The 14,671-nt window shown below is 36.6% G+C and overlaps 2 protein-coding genes across 5 annotated transcripts; one reads left to right on the top strand and one right to left on the bottom strand.

Annotated features, from left to right (window-relative positions):
• The first annotated feature begins 499 nt into the window (after positions 1-499).
• Positions 500-2,509, top strand: LOC122089888 (pirin-like protein). The gene is made up of 5 exons (XM_042659634.1): positions 500-783; positions 871-920; positions 1,020-1,087; positions 1,667-1,833; positions 1,931-2,509. The coding sequence occupies exons 1-5, from the start codon at positions 668-670 to the stop codon at positions 2,400-2,402; spliced, it is 873 nt and encodes a 290-aa protein (XP_042515568.1). The 5' UTR covers positions 500-667; the 3' UTR covers positions 2,403-2,509.
• A 703-nt stretch (positions 2,510-3,212) lies between these two features.
• On the bottom strand, positions 3,213-14,588 carry LOC122087971 (threonine--tRNA ligase, chloroplastic/mitochondrial 2). 4 transcript variants are annotated; one of them, XM_042657111.1, is made up of 8 exons: positions 14,522-14,588; positions 8,412-8,558; positions 8,179-8,326; positions 6,611-6,864; positions 5,305-5,682; positions 4,822-5,130; positions 3,782-3,982; positions 3,213-3,638 (listed from the first exon to the last, which is right to left on the bottom strand). In XM_042657111.1, exons 2-8 carry the CDS (start codon positions 8,544-8,546, stop codon positions 3,378-3,380), a joined length of 1,686 nt encoding a protein of 561 aa, XP_042513045.1. In that variant the 5' UTR covers positions 8,547-8,558; positions 14,522-14,588; the 3' UTR covers positions 3,213-3,377. The 4 variants fall into 4 exon arrangements, with proteins under 4 accessions (XP_042513045.1, XP_042513043.1, XP_042513044.1 ...); XM_042657109.1 differs by lacking the exon at positions 14,522-14,588 and adding an exon at positions 8,722-9,183; XM_042657110.1 differs by lacking the exon at positions 14,522-14,588 and adding an exon at positions 9,078-9,101.
• Between the last annotated feature and the right edge of the window lie 83 nt (positions 14,589-14,671).

The following is a 14,671-nucleotide window of genomic DNA, read 5'->3' as shown; positions in this document are numbered from 1 at the left end:
GATTCAACCTAATCAAACTAGACCAAACCAAACCGATCGATTGACCCTCATTATATATGACATTAAGACGCAGATCCAGGTTGCAAATCCTGGTTTTTTATTATTATTTAATATGATCGCAACCATCAGATTGGCATATGCAAGAAATAATAGCTAGTTGTCAAAACAGGTTATTACTTTAATCTAATCAAAGGGAAAAACATGTACGTAAAACCAACGGCTGAGATTCAGTACTCAACAAGACTCATCATGACGCCACTATGACGTCATGGAATTAAAATTCACATTTTAAATAATAAAAAAAAAAAGGGGGTGGGGATCAGGCAGCAAACAAGCCTGGATCTTGCATATGTAAGACTTTGACTTAACCAAAATTAGGATATTCATCCATCCATGGAGTCTTAAGTCTAATCGGGCAAGCCAGCTTTGACTCTGCCATCACAAAAGTCTAGAACTTTTAGTATAAGTACTTCTAGGTGGCTGACACTGATCAGTCATTCTCATCTTCATTTCATGAACTCACTTGCAACTTGTTTGATTTGGGGACTCTTTCTGTCTTGGCTTTTAGTTTTTCTTTTTCCTCTTATCTCTTGGTCTTCGGTTCTCTATAAATAGACACAAATCTCCCATTTTCTGTTCCAAACTGTACTGAAGAAAAGAAAAAAGAATGCCTGAAACAGAGATTTCAAGTGTTCTTAAAGAACCCCGTTTAGTGGTGAAAAAATTTCAGGCCATAGCTCAAAGAGAAGGAGTTGGTGCCGTTGTCCGAAGAAGCATTGGAAGGTAAGAGAAACACATTGAGATTCAATGATTCAATCTGTCTTGATTGATTTCAGTACTTTTGGCTAAATGGGTCTTTGATTTCTTCAGGTTTGAGCTCAGGTACTTCGATCCATTCCTTGTATTAGATGAATTCCAAGGTTGGTTTTTAGATTTCTTCAGTTGCTGTTTATTTTATGCAGAATGATTAAATAAGCAGAATCCCTTTAAATTTCTTTTGGTTCACTCGAATCTTGCAGTTACTGCTCCTGGTGGATTTCCTGATCATCCACACAGAGGTTTTGAAACAGTCACCTACATGTTGCAGGTAAATATCATTTTGCCTGCCCATGATCTTATGATAATAATTTGAAAAACGTGATTTCAGGATGCATACACTACAGGAAAGCCAGTATTTGGTTGGTTTGCCTTTCCAGTTGTTAGAGATGTTAAAGATCTTAAAGCATTTTATATTTCCATGACTTAAGTAGAAAAAGTTGCAGAAAGAATCAATGGGGGTGGTCCCAGTATGTAATGGCTGGACTCTAAAGACCCAGAATTAAGAACCCAGAATCAGGCACAGGCCAAATCCATGAATTTGATTGGAATTGGGGAGAAGTAAAGATTTCATTTATGTGAGATTTTTTGTGGTTTTTGATTGAAGAGAAAATAATCCACAATGAATATCTAAGAATATTCATGATCGATTCAGAAGAGGGACTTGGAAATCTGGCATAATTGGTATTGAGGGTACCTTATGAATCGATAAATGTTCTCTATTGCAAATCTTTAGTTTTGCATCTCTGTGTAATGCCCTGTTACATGTCAAGAACAGTTTTTTAAGTTTTAGAATTAGTTCATGAAGGAGGATTGTTGGTTTCTAATGCTTTTGTCTTTGGGATCACAGGGAGCTGTTACACATGAAGATTTCAAAGGGCACAAAGGTACCATAAGAGCAGGTGACTTGCAATGGATGACAGCCGGTAAAGGAATTGTTCACTCTGAAATGCCTGCAGCTCAGGGAACTCAAAAGGGTCTTCAGTTATGGATCAACCTTTCTTCCAAGAACAAAATGTAAGAAAAACAGAGACCTTAGCCTTACTGAACACTGATTGCATTTGGTGCTCAGTTGAGATATTAATCATATAAATTTATCTGTTGATGATCTCAGGATTGAGCCAAGATATCAAGAAATGTTAAGTAAGGATGTAGCAGAAGTTGCAAAAGATGGGATCAAAGTGAGAGTTATAGCAGGGGAAGCCTTGGGAACCAAATCACCTATTTACACAAGAACTCCAACCATGTATTTGGATTTCACACTTAAGCCAGGAGCTCATCTCCAACAACCTATCCCACCCAAGTGGAATTCATTCATCTATGTCCTAGAAGGAGAAGGTATCTTTTGCAGCAGGGAGTCTTCACCCACCAAAGCACATCACATTCTTCTTCTAGGCTTTGGTGATGGTGTAGAAGCATGGAACCAGTCTTCCAAGCTCCTCAGATTCATTTTAGTTGGAGGAGAACCATTAGGTGAACCTGTAGTGCAGTATGGGCCTTTTGTAATGAATACTCAAGAAGAGATTGACCAGACCATTGATGATTATGAGTATAGCATCAACGGGTTCGAGAATGCCAAGCGTTAGAGATCAAAAACGATGCTTGGGATTGAATTTATAATTAATTGTAGATCTGTATTCTTTTTATTATTGATATATAAAGGAAAGAGAAAAAAAAATAAAGGAATAGTGGATAGTGGAGTGGTGCAACTCTGATCTTTTTTTCATCTTCAACGAAAAACAACAGTAAAGGAATGGAAACATAAACGCACTAGACTTTTTTTTTTTTTTTTTCGTCAATAATGGATATCCAAGCCTATGGTCTGACTAGTCCTGTTGGTTCATGCTAACCCTACAATCGCATGGACCGAATCATATTAGGGTTAAATGAGAATCCTTCAACTTTCATTGAAAATAGTGAAGAGCATTTATATGCCTAGTGCATTTCTCAAGGACTATATATATAACAGAGAAGTCGTTAAAACAACCTTGACCTGAGAACACTTTGATGATGCTTATGTAGAAACTAGAATCTAAATCAATGCAAAATCATTCCACTTCAGCCTCTTAACGGCCTTCGGAATCAACCCACTTTTGCAAGTGACGGAATACAAGACATCGTACCCCAACAGTTCAAATCATAACAGTCAATCTAGGATTGGAACTGACTGATAAAAAAACGGAACTTACTAGAACCAATTATTAATTGACCGTTCTGGTCCTAGCCATTAGAGTGATTTATGTTTTAGACTAAAATCGAACTGAACTAATTAATCAGTTAGAACCAATCAGGAACCGATTAGGGGAATAATTGGGGGCAAGGATATAGGGACAGTATCGGTATCTGCCCGTTGCCGATATGTAGCTAAACAAATAATAAGAAATCAAAACAGAAAGTACTCAAAAGTGATAATTATTTTTTTCTGAATTTTTATATTACTTTCCAAATCAAGTAATCTATTTTACAATTACATCAATGCATAGATCTGCTTAAAGACAAGTACAATGATGTTCCAGGATTTCCATAACTCATTGTTAGGATATTCAATGAAAAGATGCATTTTAAATTGAAGTTCTATTGTCAACTGCAGACTTGATTCTGCATATGAAATCATCAATTGTCATGGTTCCAAGCTCTCCACCAAACCTAGATCTAACTGTAACAGTTTGAGTTTCAGCTTCTTTGGGACCCACAACTGCCATTAATGGGATCTTCTGCTTCTCTGAATTTCTTATGAGCTTTGGTAAGCGCTCACCATGGCAAGCTTCAGTCCTGATGCCGTTATCCTTCAGCCTTTTCATCACCTTGTTGCAGTACTCGAGCTGCAAAATCATACATTGCATGCTTTAACAAGGACACAAATATTCTCATGGAAATGCAGGTTATCAGATAAGCTATTGGTTGTTAATATGATAATGATAACCTAATACACCTAAATCAGTCGAATCAACGAAGCACTACATACTTGAGTGTCAGTGACAGGTAAAACACGAGCTTGGATTGGAGAAAGCCATAAGGGGAAATCACCAGCATAATGCTCTATAAGGACACCGAAAAAACGCTCTAAAGATCCAAGCACTGCCCGATGGATCATGATTGGTCGCTTCTTCTCTGAGTTATTATCGACATAAGTAATATCAAACCGCTCAGGCAAATTAAAATCAACCTGTTGACATCATTGAGAAGAATGTATTAGTTCATTACGGAGTTCACATCTGATGCATCACAACAACGAAAATAATGACTATCAATTTAAGAGCAAGGGGTAAAAAGTTCTTAAACTCATCTGTACATGGCACAGAGTGCATATAACGGCACTTGAAGACATTATTCCATGATGTTGGTCAAAATTGAAATAATATTATGTCACCCAGAATCAACAGATAGGATTCTCAACTTAAATCAACTAGCATGCATTGCATCAGTCTCATTTTATTTATAGGAAATGTTCCTACAACAGACATGGATAACACTGAAAAGAAACCATGTTTACTGATGAGGAATCTGTCATTGACACACACATCCGTGACTATTGGATGATGCTATCACATGAATCGGTTTCATTTTTATGTTTTCTTGAAGGTAGGTCATTTTAGCACTTCATAACAGCCTACTGGACTGAGTAGAATAACTTTGCATTCTCTTAAGAAACATTTAAGAGATTTTCTTATTGACATGCCTTAAATATTGTCATTTCAGATATGAACTCGGAAAATGTGCAAGACAATGACAGCTTTTTTATAATGACATAATGATAAGTCACTTTCAAGTTATTTTTTAAAACATGTTTATGCCTCCAAAGAACTTTTCGGAATAAGATAATGGGGCAATTAAAAGGTGTCAAGTTCTAAATACACCTATAGAGGTGTCATTTAGACAATTCCTATAAGAAAAGGACTCCACGAAGGTCACAGTTCCCCATATAAGATAAACAAACATCGGTTTAGAACCGACACTCAGTTTGCAGTTTCAGTGACTTGCAGCTCATTCAAATAGAGAACTTGCCTGCACAGTTGAGCACTGCCACTTTCTTCCAAGAGCATCCTCAATTTTGAGATCAATCTTTGGACCATAAAAAGCACCACCACCTTCATCAATCTGGTAGTCCCAACCTTTATCATCCAATGCATCTTTAAGAGCGATTGTTGCTTTTTCCCATATACCATCACCTCCCACAGATTTCTCCGGTCTTGTGGAAAGGTTCACTTCATACTTGCTAAATCCAAATTGGAGTAAGATCTCTTCAGTTAGATCCAGGACACCCCTAATTTCATCTTTGATCTGATTCTCTAAGCAGAATATGTGTGCATCATCCTGCAAAGGGTTGAAAGTAATTGCTTGCTGTAGTTAAGAACATCGTCATGTCGGATGGTGCAACAAATCTAAGTAGTTCTAGCAGAACTGTGTCACAAGTGTACATAATGCCAGAAAAAGCTTTATAACCACAGAAGCCAGCATATTTCTTAGCCTTGATGGGGAGAGGTGTACCTGAGTGAAACCTCTTACACGGAACAAGCCATGTAAGCTTCCTGAAAGCTCGTACCGGTATACAGTACCCAACTCAGCAACTCTAATGGGAAAGTCTCTATAAGAGTGCAGCGTCCGTTTGTAGACGAGAATATGGTAAGGACAGTTCATCGGCCGAAGTTGATAGAGTTCATCCTCAATGCTCATTTGATCATACATATTCTCTTTGTAGAAATCCAGATGACCACTGATTTTCCAGAGGTCTGCCTTTGCCACATGTGGGGTGTACAGCAAGTCATAACCATGCTCTATGTGTATTCTTTTCCATGAATCTTCGATTATGTGCCTCACTATAGCACCCTTTGGATGCCAAAACACTAACCCTCCACCTGCCTCATCCTGCAAAAGTTTCACCAAGACAATTAAAGATCTCAGTAATTGAGATAAAGTCCCTCTTCTGGGGCTTAATCAAATGGCAATAGAGAGGCAAAATATACAGTATCTGTGGTCTCCAAGCTGGCCAACACGTGCTTAAAAGAAGAAGAAGATATAAATAAGGGAAATAGGAAAATATTCACCAATAATTAATCATTAGAACACCAATTTCTTGCCAGAAATGGATGACTTTATATTTTGGGGGACATAAAATGAAATTCTGTATGATTTTGTTGGTTACTCAGGAGTAGTCAAAGCAACATCACATCTGGTTTGGACCAACTGAATCATACATAAGTTCAATGCTGTTAGCGATTTGGTCTGGCTAGGTGCATATGGTTGACAACTTCAGGTGAGTCACTGCAAGTGACTAGTCAATGACTTCATGGAGTCTACCATTTGGGCCTCTGAACTCTGTTAGTTTGTTAAAATATTGTATCGTTTTATTCTGGGCCCTAAACAACTAACCATGGTTGCTATTATTACTTTTTCCTTGAGATTCATTACTTGGTAAACTAAATACTTTCTTATTTCTGGTGGTGTTGAATGTCTTATGTTCTGTTGCAGTCATGGACCTTATTGCTGTAACAAATAGTTGATGTATCCCCCACCCAATTTTCTTTTAAATATTTCCAATAAAACCTGAAAACAGAAAATGAATGTTTAGGAAATCTAAGAATGATTATATAGGTACTAGAAATTATCTTCCTGCATTCATTAAAAAATAATAACAATTATTATCTTACTGCCATGTTCAAACGTCTAACATTCCATAAGACCAAATACAGTGTGAGCACAATCAAATTTCATGAGTTGGCTTCATTGTCTTTGGAATAACCACAAATACTAATACCAATAATACCAATTCAGATGGATTCTGAGCACACCTCACCTGTATAGAGAATAGATCAAGATCTTGACCAATCCGCCTATGATCACGGCGTTTTGCTTCCTCTTTAAAGTGAAGGTATGCTTTCAGCTGTTCTTCGTTTTCCCATGCAGTGCCATAGATCCTCTGCAGCATTGGATTTTTTTCATCCCCTCTCCAGTACGCCCCAGCAACAGATTCAAGCTCAACGGCTTTTTTATTTATAAGGCCAGTAGTTTCAACATGGGGTCCAGCACAAAGGTCCCACCACTCATTACCTGGAAAGAACATAAAAAAAAATCAGAGAAGCAAAGAAGTGCAAGAAAGCTTTAGGAAATATATGACAGGAACGTCAAAACAGATCTAATCTTATGACTTAAATACTGTGCTTGTGGGAGCTAGATCCATGATAACCAGGCACTGTCAACTGATGCATAGGCTCCAAGAAGAGACTCAATTAATTGCAGCTAAGGCCCCATATTTTATGGGTGATCACACCAAGTACAATGCAACAGATCCTGCCAGACATATGAATTTGAGAACTTGGATGGGAGTAATGTTGACATTGATCAGTGGCCAGGCTATAGAAGGATAGAACTAGAAATGAAAATATCCACATGAACCAAGGTAATATCAATAGGAGACAAGATAAAGGAAAGTTACTGACAAGTTGTAGTCAAATAAAGCAAAGACAAGTGACTGCACCATGGAGAATAATCAATAGTTCAATTTTCTGCAAGTTGATTGTGTAAAAGGACAAAAGGAAGGCCAAGAATTTCATGGGTTGAAGTTCAACTAGTTACAAAGGACTCAGAGGCTCATGATTTTGCAGAGAAATGATAAATGAGAGTGTGATGGAGAACGGGATATATGTAGTTGATCCCAGGTAATTGGTAATTTGGATAAGAACCAGTTCGAGTTGCCAGCCTAGACCCTCGAGGCAGATGCGAGATTTCTGCAAAAGCTAATGATGACTAAACTGATAAACAAAGCAGAGTTGGTCTGTTTGAATATTTTATAACTTTGTAGGTTCCTCTTTGACTCTTTCTTTTCCACCTAGCAGAGTTGCCCACCTGCAAAAGCTAATGATGACTAATTGATCCCTTGTTTGCACTAACTGATGTGTTATATCTCACATAAGTATATGGAGAATTATTGCCATGTGTCTTCCAAAATCTACCCTAGGATAGTCCTAGTCCAGCATTCCAAGCCAATCAAAGGATCATAATAAGCCTCTAGAACCACAAGTTCAGGATGTATTCTTTAAGGGACATGACCCACGTACGAAAGAACACAGCTTGGTGAATGATAAGAATTCCAATAGTAAAAGATAAAGGGGAAGATAAAACATAAAGCAGAAGTATTAGAAATTCTAAAAATGGAAACAAATAACAGTTTTAATAACTTCCAAATGCACAAAGATCAGGCAAAAACCTACGTGAACTCTCAATCTATTGATGGGTTATCAAGTAACTTAAAATGAGTACTAAAATGTATGTGAATCACCCAGACAAAATGATGCTGGAACATAAAGGGTAAAAAAAAAAAAAATCAAGTTAAACCATAAAGGGCAAGGAAGAAAGAAAACTAACCAATATGATAGATTGTGATGGGATCTTCCTTGATACTTTCCAAAATCTCCATCTTGTAAGGTTCATTTATGGCCATTATTCTTTTATGAGCTTCATCTCTTGATACTTCTTCTCTCAATAGTGGTAAATTTCGGCTAATAATGCGATCCTACAGATGATGTAACAAATAAATTCTGTACCCTGAAACCATAAGTTAATGAATGTTTTCCCAAGGTTATTATGGCTTTGCTCACCATCTCCTTTTTAATCCTCTTCAAATCCTTGTCCTGCAAAGGTTCCACATCGAAGTCATAATAAAACCCATTTTCTATCCATGGTCCGATAGTCACTTTAGCCTCTGGGAAGAGTTTCTGAACAGCCATGGCCATAACATGTGCACACTGTAATCAGACAGCAAAAACTTATAAACAAAATGGAATTCCGATAAAATTTATATCTCATTCTGAAAGTATGAATTCCATTAAAGCAAAAAACGAGTAACAGAAACTAGAACTCAAAATTAAAATTATAATTCGAGTTAACTCATAACCCGTATTTAATTACCGTATGTCGAATTCTCAACAATTTACCCGACGACTCGTTAGTGGGAAGAATGACCTCCCGTTCCTCCACTGAATTTTCTACAGAAATCCTATCCTCGGCCACTGTCGGAGCCTCAGGCGAATCAGTGGCGACGGCTGAAGGGGTTGTTGAGAAGACTTTGGGCTTCCTGTTCTGAGAGTAAACCCTGATGTGGGTCGTCCCTGAATTTCTTCTCGAAGTCGAAATGAAACTCTTTAGAGGTGAGCGATGGAGAAACAGGCATGGTTTTCCCGTGAAGGAGTTGGTTCGAGGATTCGAAAATTGAAGAGGGGAAGTGAAGGAGGAATTAGATGCCGCCATTCTGTGAAGACACTCACCTTTAACCTTTCGACTTTCGCCTTTCGCCTTTCTCTGCTAACCGTGGTGCATTTGTGCGGTAGAGCTTTCAGCTTCTCTTCTCATCTCTCACACTCTCAGATTAAATCCCAACTAAATCAGATATTTGAACGGGCGAGGGGGATTTCCGCCATGTCATACCGTCGTGTCACGGCGTGCGTGTGAATTATCATCTGAGACTACTTTTATCTTCCATAACACGTGTGAAAACTTATGGATGTGAATTTGAAACCGATATTGTTTACACTTAAATGGTGAAATTGTTTATTAAATGGTTTGATTTTGTTTTGAGATCGAAATTGTATTTTAGTTTTAAAGTTTAAACTGTTTATAAATTATTAAATCGATTATCATATGCATAGTAAATTTATGTTATTCAATGTTAAGTTTACATTAAATAACTATTAAAAAAATATATAATAATAAATAATTTAATTCAATGTTGCAATTTACATCTGTTTCACTAAAATTTTTACAAGTAAATAAGTAATTTAAATAAAAAAATTAAAAAACATAAGAAAATCATTTAAAACAAAACCAATTGTAAATGGTTTTGATTTTAATATATGAGACCATTTATTAAATGACCTTTCAATGAAATTGTGTTGCGACTATGGGTACCCCTCTTCACCCTTGTAATGGTAGAGAATGAGAGAGGTGTTGGATGTTGATTTATATAACTAGGTGATCCTACGAACAACGACGACCAAGTGATCATACGAATAACGGACCTAATCTTCGAGTAGAACTCATCGTTAAAGAGAAGATGTCAAAGTCTTTTATGTGCCTATGTGTAGGGGTGTCAATCGGTCAGGCCAAGCCTAATCGGATTTGATCACTTGTAAATCTTGCACCATGAACGCTCGTTTAAGTAAACGGGCTTAACTTTGGGGGACATGGTACGGTTTATAATTGGGCCGATCAATGTTGGGCTTTAATTAGGCTTTCTTAAACATGCCATAACCAAGCTTTAACCGGGCTATGGACCTATTTAAGTCTAAACGGACTCTAAACGGGCTTTAACCGTGCCTACCCTAAAATTCTATTCTTAAGTGGGTTGAAGGCTCAGAAATATGTGATGCATATATTTAATAAAGAAGATAAGTGAAATGAGATTATGATTGTTCTTTTTTAAAAAGAATAAGAGATTATGTCCATTACAACTTACAAAATAAAGCTTAATTAAATCAAATCCTACTACAAAGCAAAGGGTAAGAAAGCTTAATTAATTTCTTATTAGTAGTGGCAAAATAGAAATTTTATGTAGTTTTAAAGGGGTCAAGCTACAACAAGTCGATTCAAGTCTGGCATATAAACATGTTGGTTTGATCGGGTGCCCGACGACCTAGTTACCTACACCGTGAACAGCTGTTTAATAAACATGTCAGGCTTCGATCCAAGTCAGGCTATAAACGTGTCAGGCTCGATCAAGCCTACTAATGCAGGTTCAGAATTGACACTCCTACTTATGTGAGACAGGTAGTTCCAAAGGATTTTTTTCCATATATATATATATATATATTTATATTGGTAATGATTTTTTTCCTTATTTAAGAGTATACTATAACTTGCATCAGGGTATTTATATACAACGTGGGATAATTGATTTTGTATGTAACTTTAGGCCCTCTTTGGTATCATTTTTTTTTTTTTACCTATCTAACAAAAATCATTAATGAAAACCATTTTTTATCAAAACACAAAAATGGTTTGGTAACTACTTAATAAAAATAATTTTTTTGTGGGAAATAGTTTGGTATCCCTATGTGCAAAATGATTTTTTGAAGAAATTAGCGAAAATATATTCCCTTCTCTCGTCTTCCTCCACTTTGGACGGAAGAAGAGGGGGCAAAGAACTTAGATTTCTAATTACAAAGCAAATGACTACTTTACCCCTCCATTTTGGGGCTTTAAGCATATGCTCATTAAAGTTCAATGCAAAAATAACTAAAAATCAAATTTTGCCAAAACACATAAATGACTTTTGATCTCTTTTTTGTTTTTGTGTTTTATCAATGTTTTTTAAATAGAAACAAGTTCCATAAATGATACCAAATGCAACGAAAATTGTTTTTGTGAACAAAATAATAATAATAATAATACCAAAGAGGGCCTTAATAGATCACTCGTTTAATGTGAAACCCTATTTGTCCTTATAATATCATCCGATAATGGTATATAAGATAGTATGGCCTAATTCCTCTCGGTTATAAAATCTTTCGTGATTCAACAACTCGACCATTTACATCCCTCTAAGGATATTGATTGATCTATGTAATTTTGCCCTTTTTAGGGCCCGTTTGATAATGTTTTTGCTGTTTCTGTTTCAAGAAACGGCAGAAACATAAATTTTTGTTTTTAGAAATAGAAACAGAATTGAAGGTGTTTGATAGTCATGTTTCTGGAAGTCAATATAACCAACGAAAAAAATGGCCACTAGTCGTTTCTAGAAATGGCAAAACAACCTGGGTCGTTTCTTGAATCATAAATAAATAGAAATTTCTATTTCTATTTTTAAAAATAAGTGAAACGAAACAGTTTTATCATACACTTTTTGTTTGGATAAAAATCCTCTGCAATTCCCATCTCATACAACTCTATACAACACCCCCTGCAGAGGTCGACACTTGTCAAATACCAAATGAGCGGTCCAAATTTGTCTGCCATTGATACAACCTTAAACCAGTGAGGAACCAACTTGAACCAAACTGTATCAGAGCAAACCGGTTTGGTTCATCAATTTGAAATAAAAGCTAAAAGCTTTTCCCTCTCTCCTCTTTCGACCCTCTCTCTCTCTCTCTCTCCTCTCCCTCTCTGTTATGCATTTTTCTGCCAGAACCCTCTCTTTCTACTCTCCCTCTTTGTTCCTCGCTTGTCTCTCTCTCTCTCTCTCTCTCTCTCTCTGTTCCTCGTTTGACTCCTCTCTCTGTGCAAATTTCTGGGACTTTTTCAGTTTTGCTGGTTTCACTTTCAATTATGATTTATTTGAAGTTTATTAACAAGCTTTTAACATGCCTGATATCTCCACTTGCACTAGTTGTCTTACATTATGATTTGTTAACTGCAGGTTTTAATGGCTGATTAGTTGATTGATTAGATTTGGTTTTGCCTTTTGTTGACTTGCAGGTTTTATGATTTGCTAACTTGCAGCTTGGTTTGTTCTATCTCTGCTACTACTCATTCTTTGAGTCCTTAGCAGTTGGGAGGTAGACTGTTATGAGTGTTTTTGCATTTCTTCCTATTTTATTGCAGGTTCTGAACAACATCATTCTTAAGGAGATCCTTTTGAGTGGATCCATATCAACAATGGAATGCTTCCTCATCTATTGTTTGATCACTCCTCTGCTTGAAGAAACTGTCTACAGGGGATCACTCCTCTGTTTCATCTTTCAGCTTCATGATGCTCTGCAATCTCTAGTCATGAGATAAATCTAAAGCATCAGCCACAAGGACCACCACTATAATACTAAACCTACTTCCATGGTCAAAAACATAAACAAACACAAGCACTATTCAAATCTTACCACTAAAATACAACCAAGTTTGTTTTAGTCAATCATCAGCAACAGGTTTCTATGAGCTACCATGAAAATTAGCAAGCAATTTCTCAGTTCACTTCTGAACTTGCAGAGCAATCCTCTTGTTCCACTTAAAAGAGAGAAGAGACCAAGAGTTTTTGGTCCATTGCCATAACTTTAAGATGGCTTTTTTTCCTTTTTTCTTTTAGGGAAAGTGATTGGCTGTGTTATTGTTCAAAAGAATGCAACAAAACATATGTCACTCTTAAACACAGTTATTAGAAACCCCAAGACTGGTAGTTGATGCTGATACATAGGTCAAAATCAATACTAGTTCAACCATCTACAAAGCCAAGTGACCAAGCTGGACAGCATGAAATGAAACTCATAAGAACAGTTGTTGTCGACAAAGATTGTATCCAAATAAGTTTCAGGTAGGAACCATTTCCTAGACTCTACCTGTAATCTGACCACAAAATGGATCCACATAGTTCACTTTTATCCATTATGTGGTCCAATTGAGAATGTTGGAAAATAAAAGAAGGTTATAATAAAAACAAAATGGAAACTTTACATTAATAAAAAAAACCTGTTTAACTGTGATAGATCTACCAAGGAGAGAGCTTTTAGTACTTTTGAATGATGTAGAATGATATAGCTTCCATTCTATATCAGTAACCCCAAACAGAAACCCCCTCCCCCAACCAACTAACAGTAAAACTTATATTCTAGTGGATCAGACCCTACCCAGAGCATCCAGATTTTTCAACTTTGCTGAATAATTTAATAAAGCATAGACCCAGAACTAGGAAAAGGGAGAAGCAACATGCAACATGCAGAAGAAAGTCTCTCTTCCTCGTAAATCTAGCTCCATATGCTCTCTGCAAATACAAAGGTTGTGTACATGCCCAATTGGAGAGTGATGTTCTATCCAAACAAACAAAGTTCAAAACAGAGAGGATAAGGAACAGTGCTTCTGCCATGAAAAAACTGAAAACTGTCCACTAGTAGAGAGCTAGTATTGACAATACATGAGGAATGAAGAAAGAAATGCTTGTTAGACAATCAGTTCAAAAACCATTTCCAAAGAAAACAATAGCCCTATTGATCCACTCTGTGAAATAAAAGGAAGATGAGGAAAATTGCAGGAATCACTAAAATTAATGTACTACTGTGTTCCCCTTCCCAACTAACCATAAAAACCAATTTGCAGAAAACAGTAGCCCCATTGATCAAATAATCCAAAACCACGCACCAGGGGTGCACAGGGATTCTACCACTATAACAAGAGCATGCTTATACTTATGCACTACAGTTGAATGCTTTCTACTAAAACATATTGTACAACTCTCCATATTGATAATCTGGACTTTAAATTTTTATAAGCTGTCTATTTGAAAAAAAAAAAAAAAAAGGGAACTGAAAAGAGAGGGTACTAGGTAACAGTGCATTCCATCCACCTAAAAATACAATCACTTTTTATATTTGAAGAAGAGCCTTGGTGGATTCGAACCACCATACCCTGGGTATTACCCAGGTGCTCTACCATTTTTAGCTAAAGACTCTTTACCTACAAAAAAGAGGTTCCAGTTCAATGATTAAAAGAAAAAAAAAAAAATAACATCCCATTATCATCAAAATTAGGTAGCTCTAGAGAGAGAGAATGAACATCATCAAAATTAGGAACCAAGGACATTGGGTATGTACTAACCATGTCCATGGTTGGACAGAGACAGCAAGCAAAAAATACACAGTAGAGAGAGAGTGAAATTTTATTGAAAACAAATTCAAATCAGACAAGGAAAGCAACCCTAAAATCGCATTCTATACTTCACACATTCAAATCACAGATCTAGCTCAATGATTTCGATGCCTTGTCAGAGAGAGATAGAGAGAGAGAGTTTTACCTTCGCGCATAGAGACCGAAAAAAGTATTTTCCCTGAAAAAATTGAACTTCGACCTGGATGGATCAACACGGTAAGCTGCCCAAGAAAAAAAAAAGGTTAAGAGAAGGAGAGGGAATTTGATTCAATATAATTCAAAACCTGATACGGTT

Source organism: Macadamia integrifolia, chromosome 9 (genome assembly GCF_013358625.1).
Source record: "Macadamia integrifolia cultivar HAES 741 chromosome 9, SCU_Mint_v3, whole genome shotgun sequence".
NCBI classification, from domain to species: domain Eukaryota; kingdom Viridiplantae; phylum Streptophyta; class Magnoliopsida; order Proteales; family Proteaceae; genus Macadamia; species Macadamia integrifolia.
This window is presented reverse-complemented; position numbering and strand designations above follow the sequence as displayed.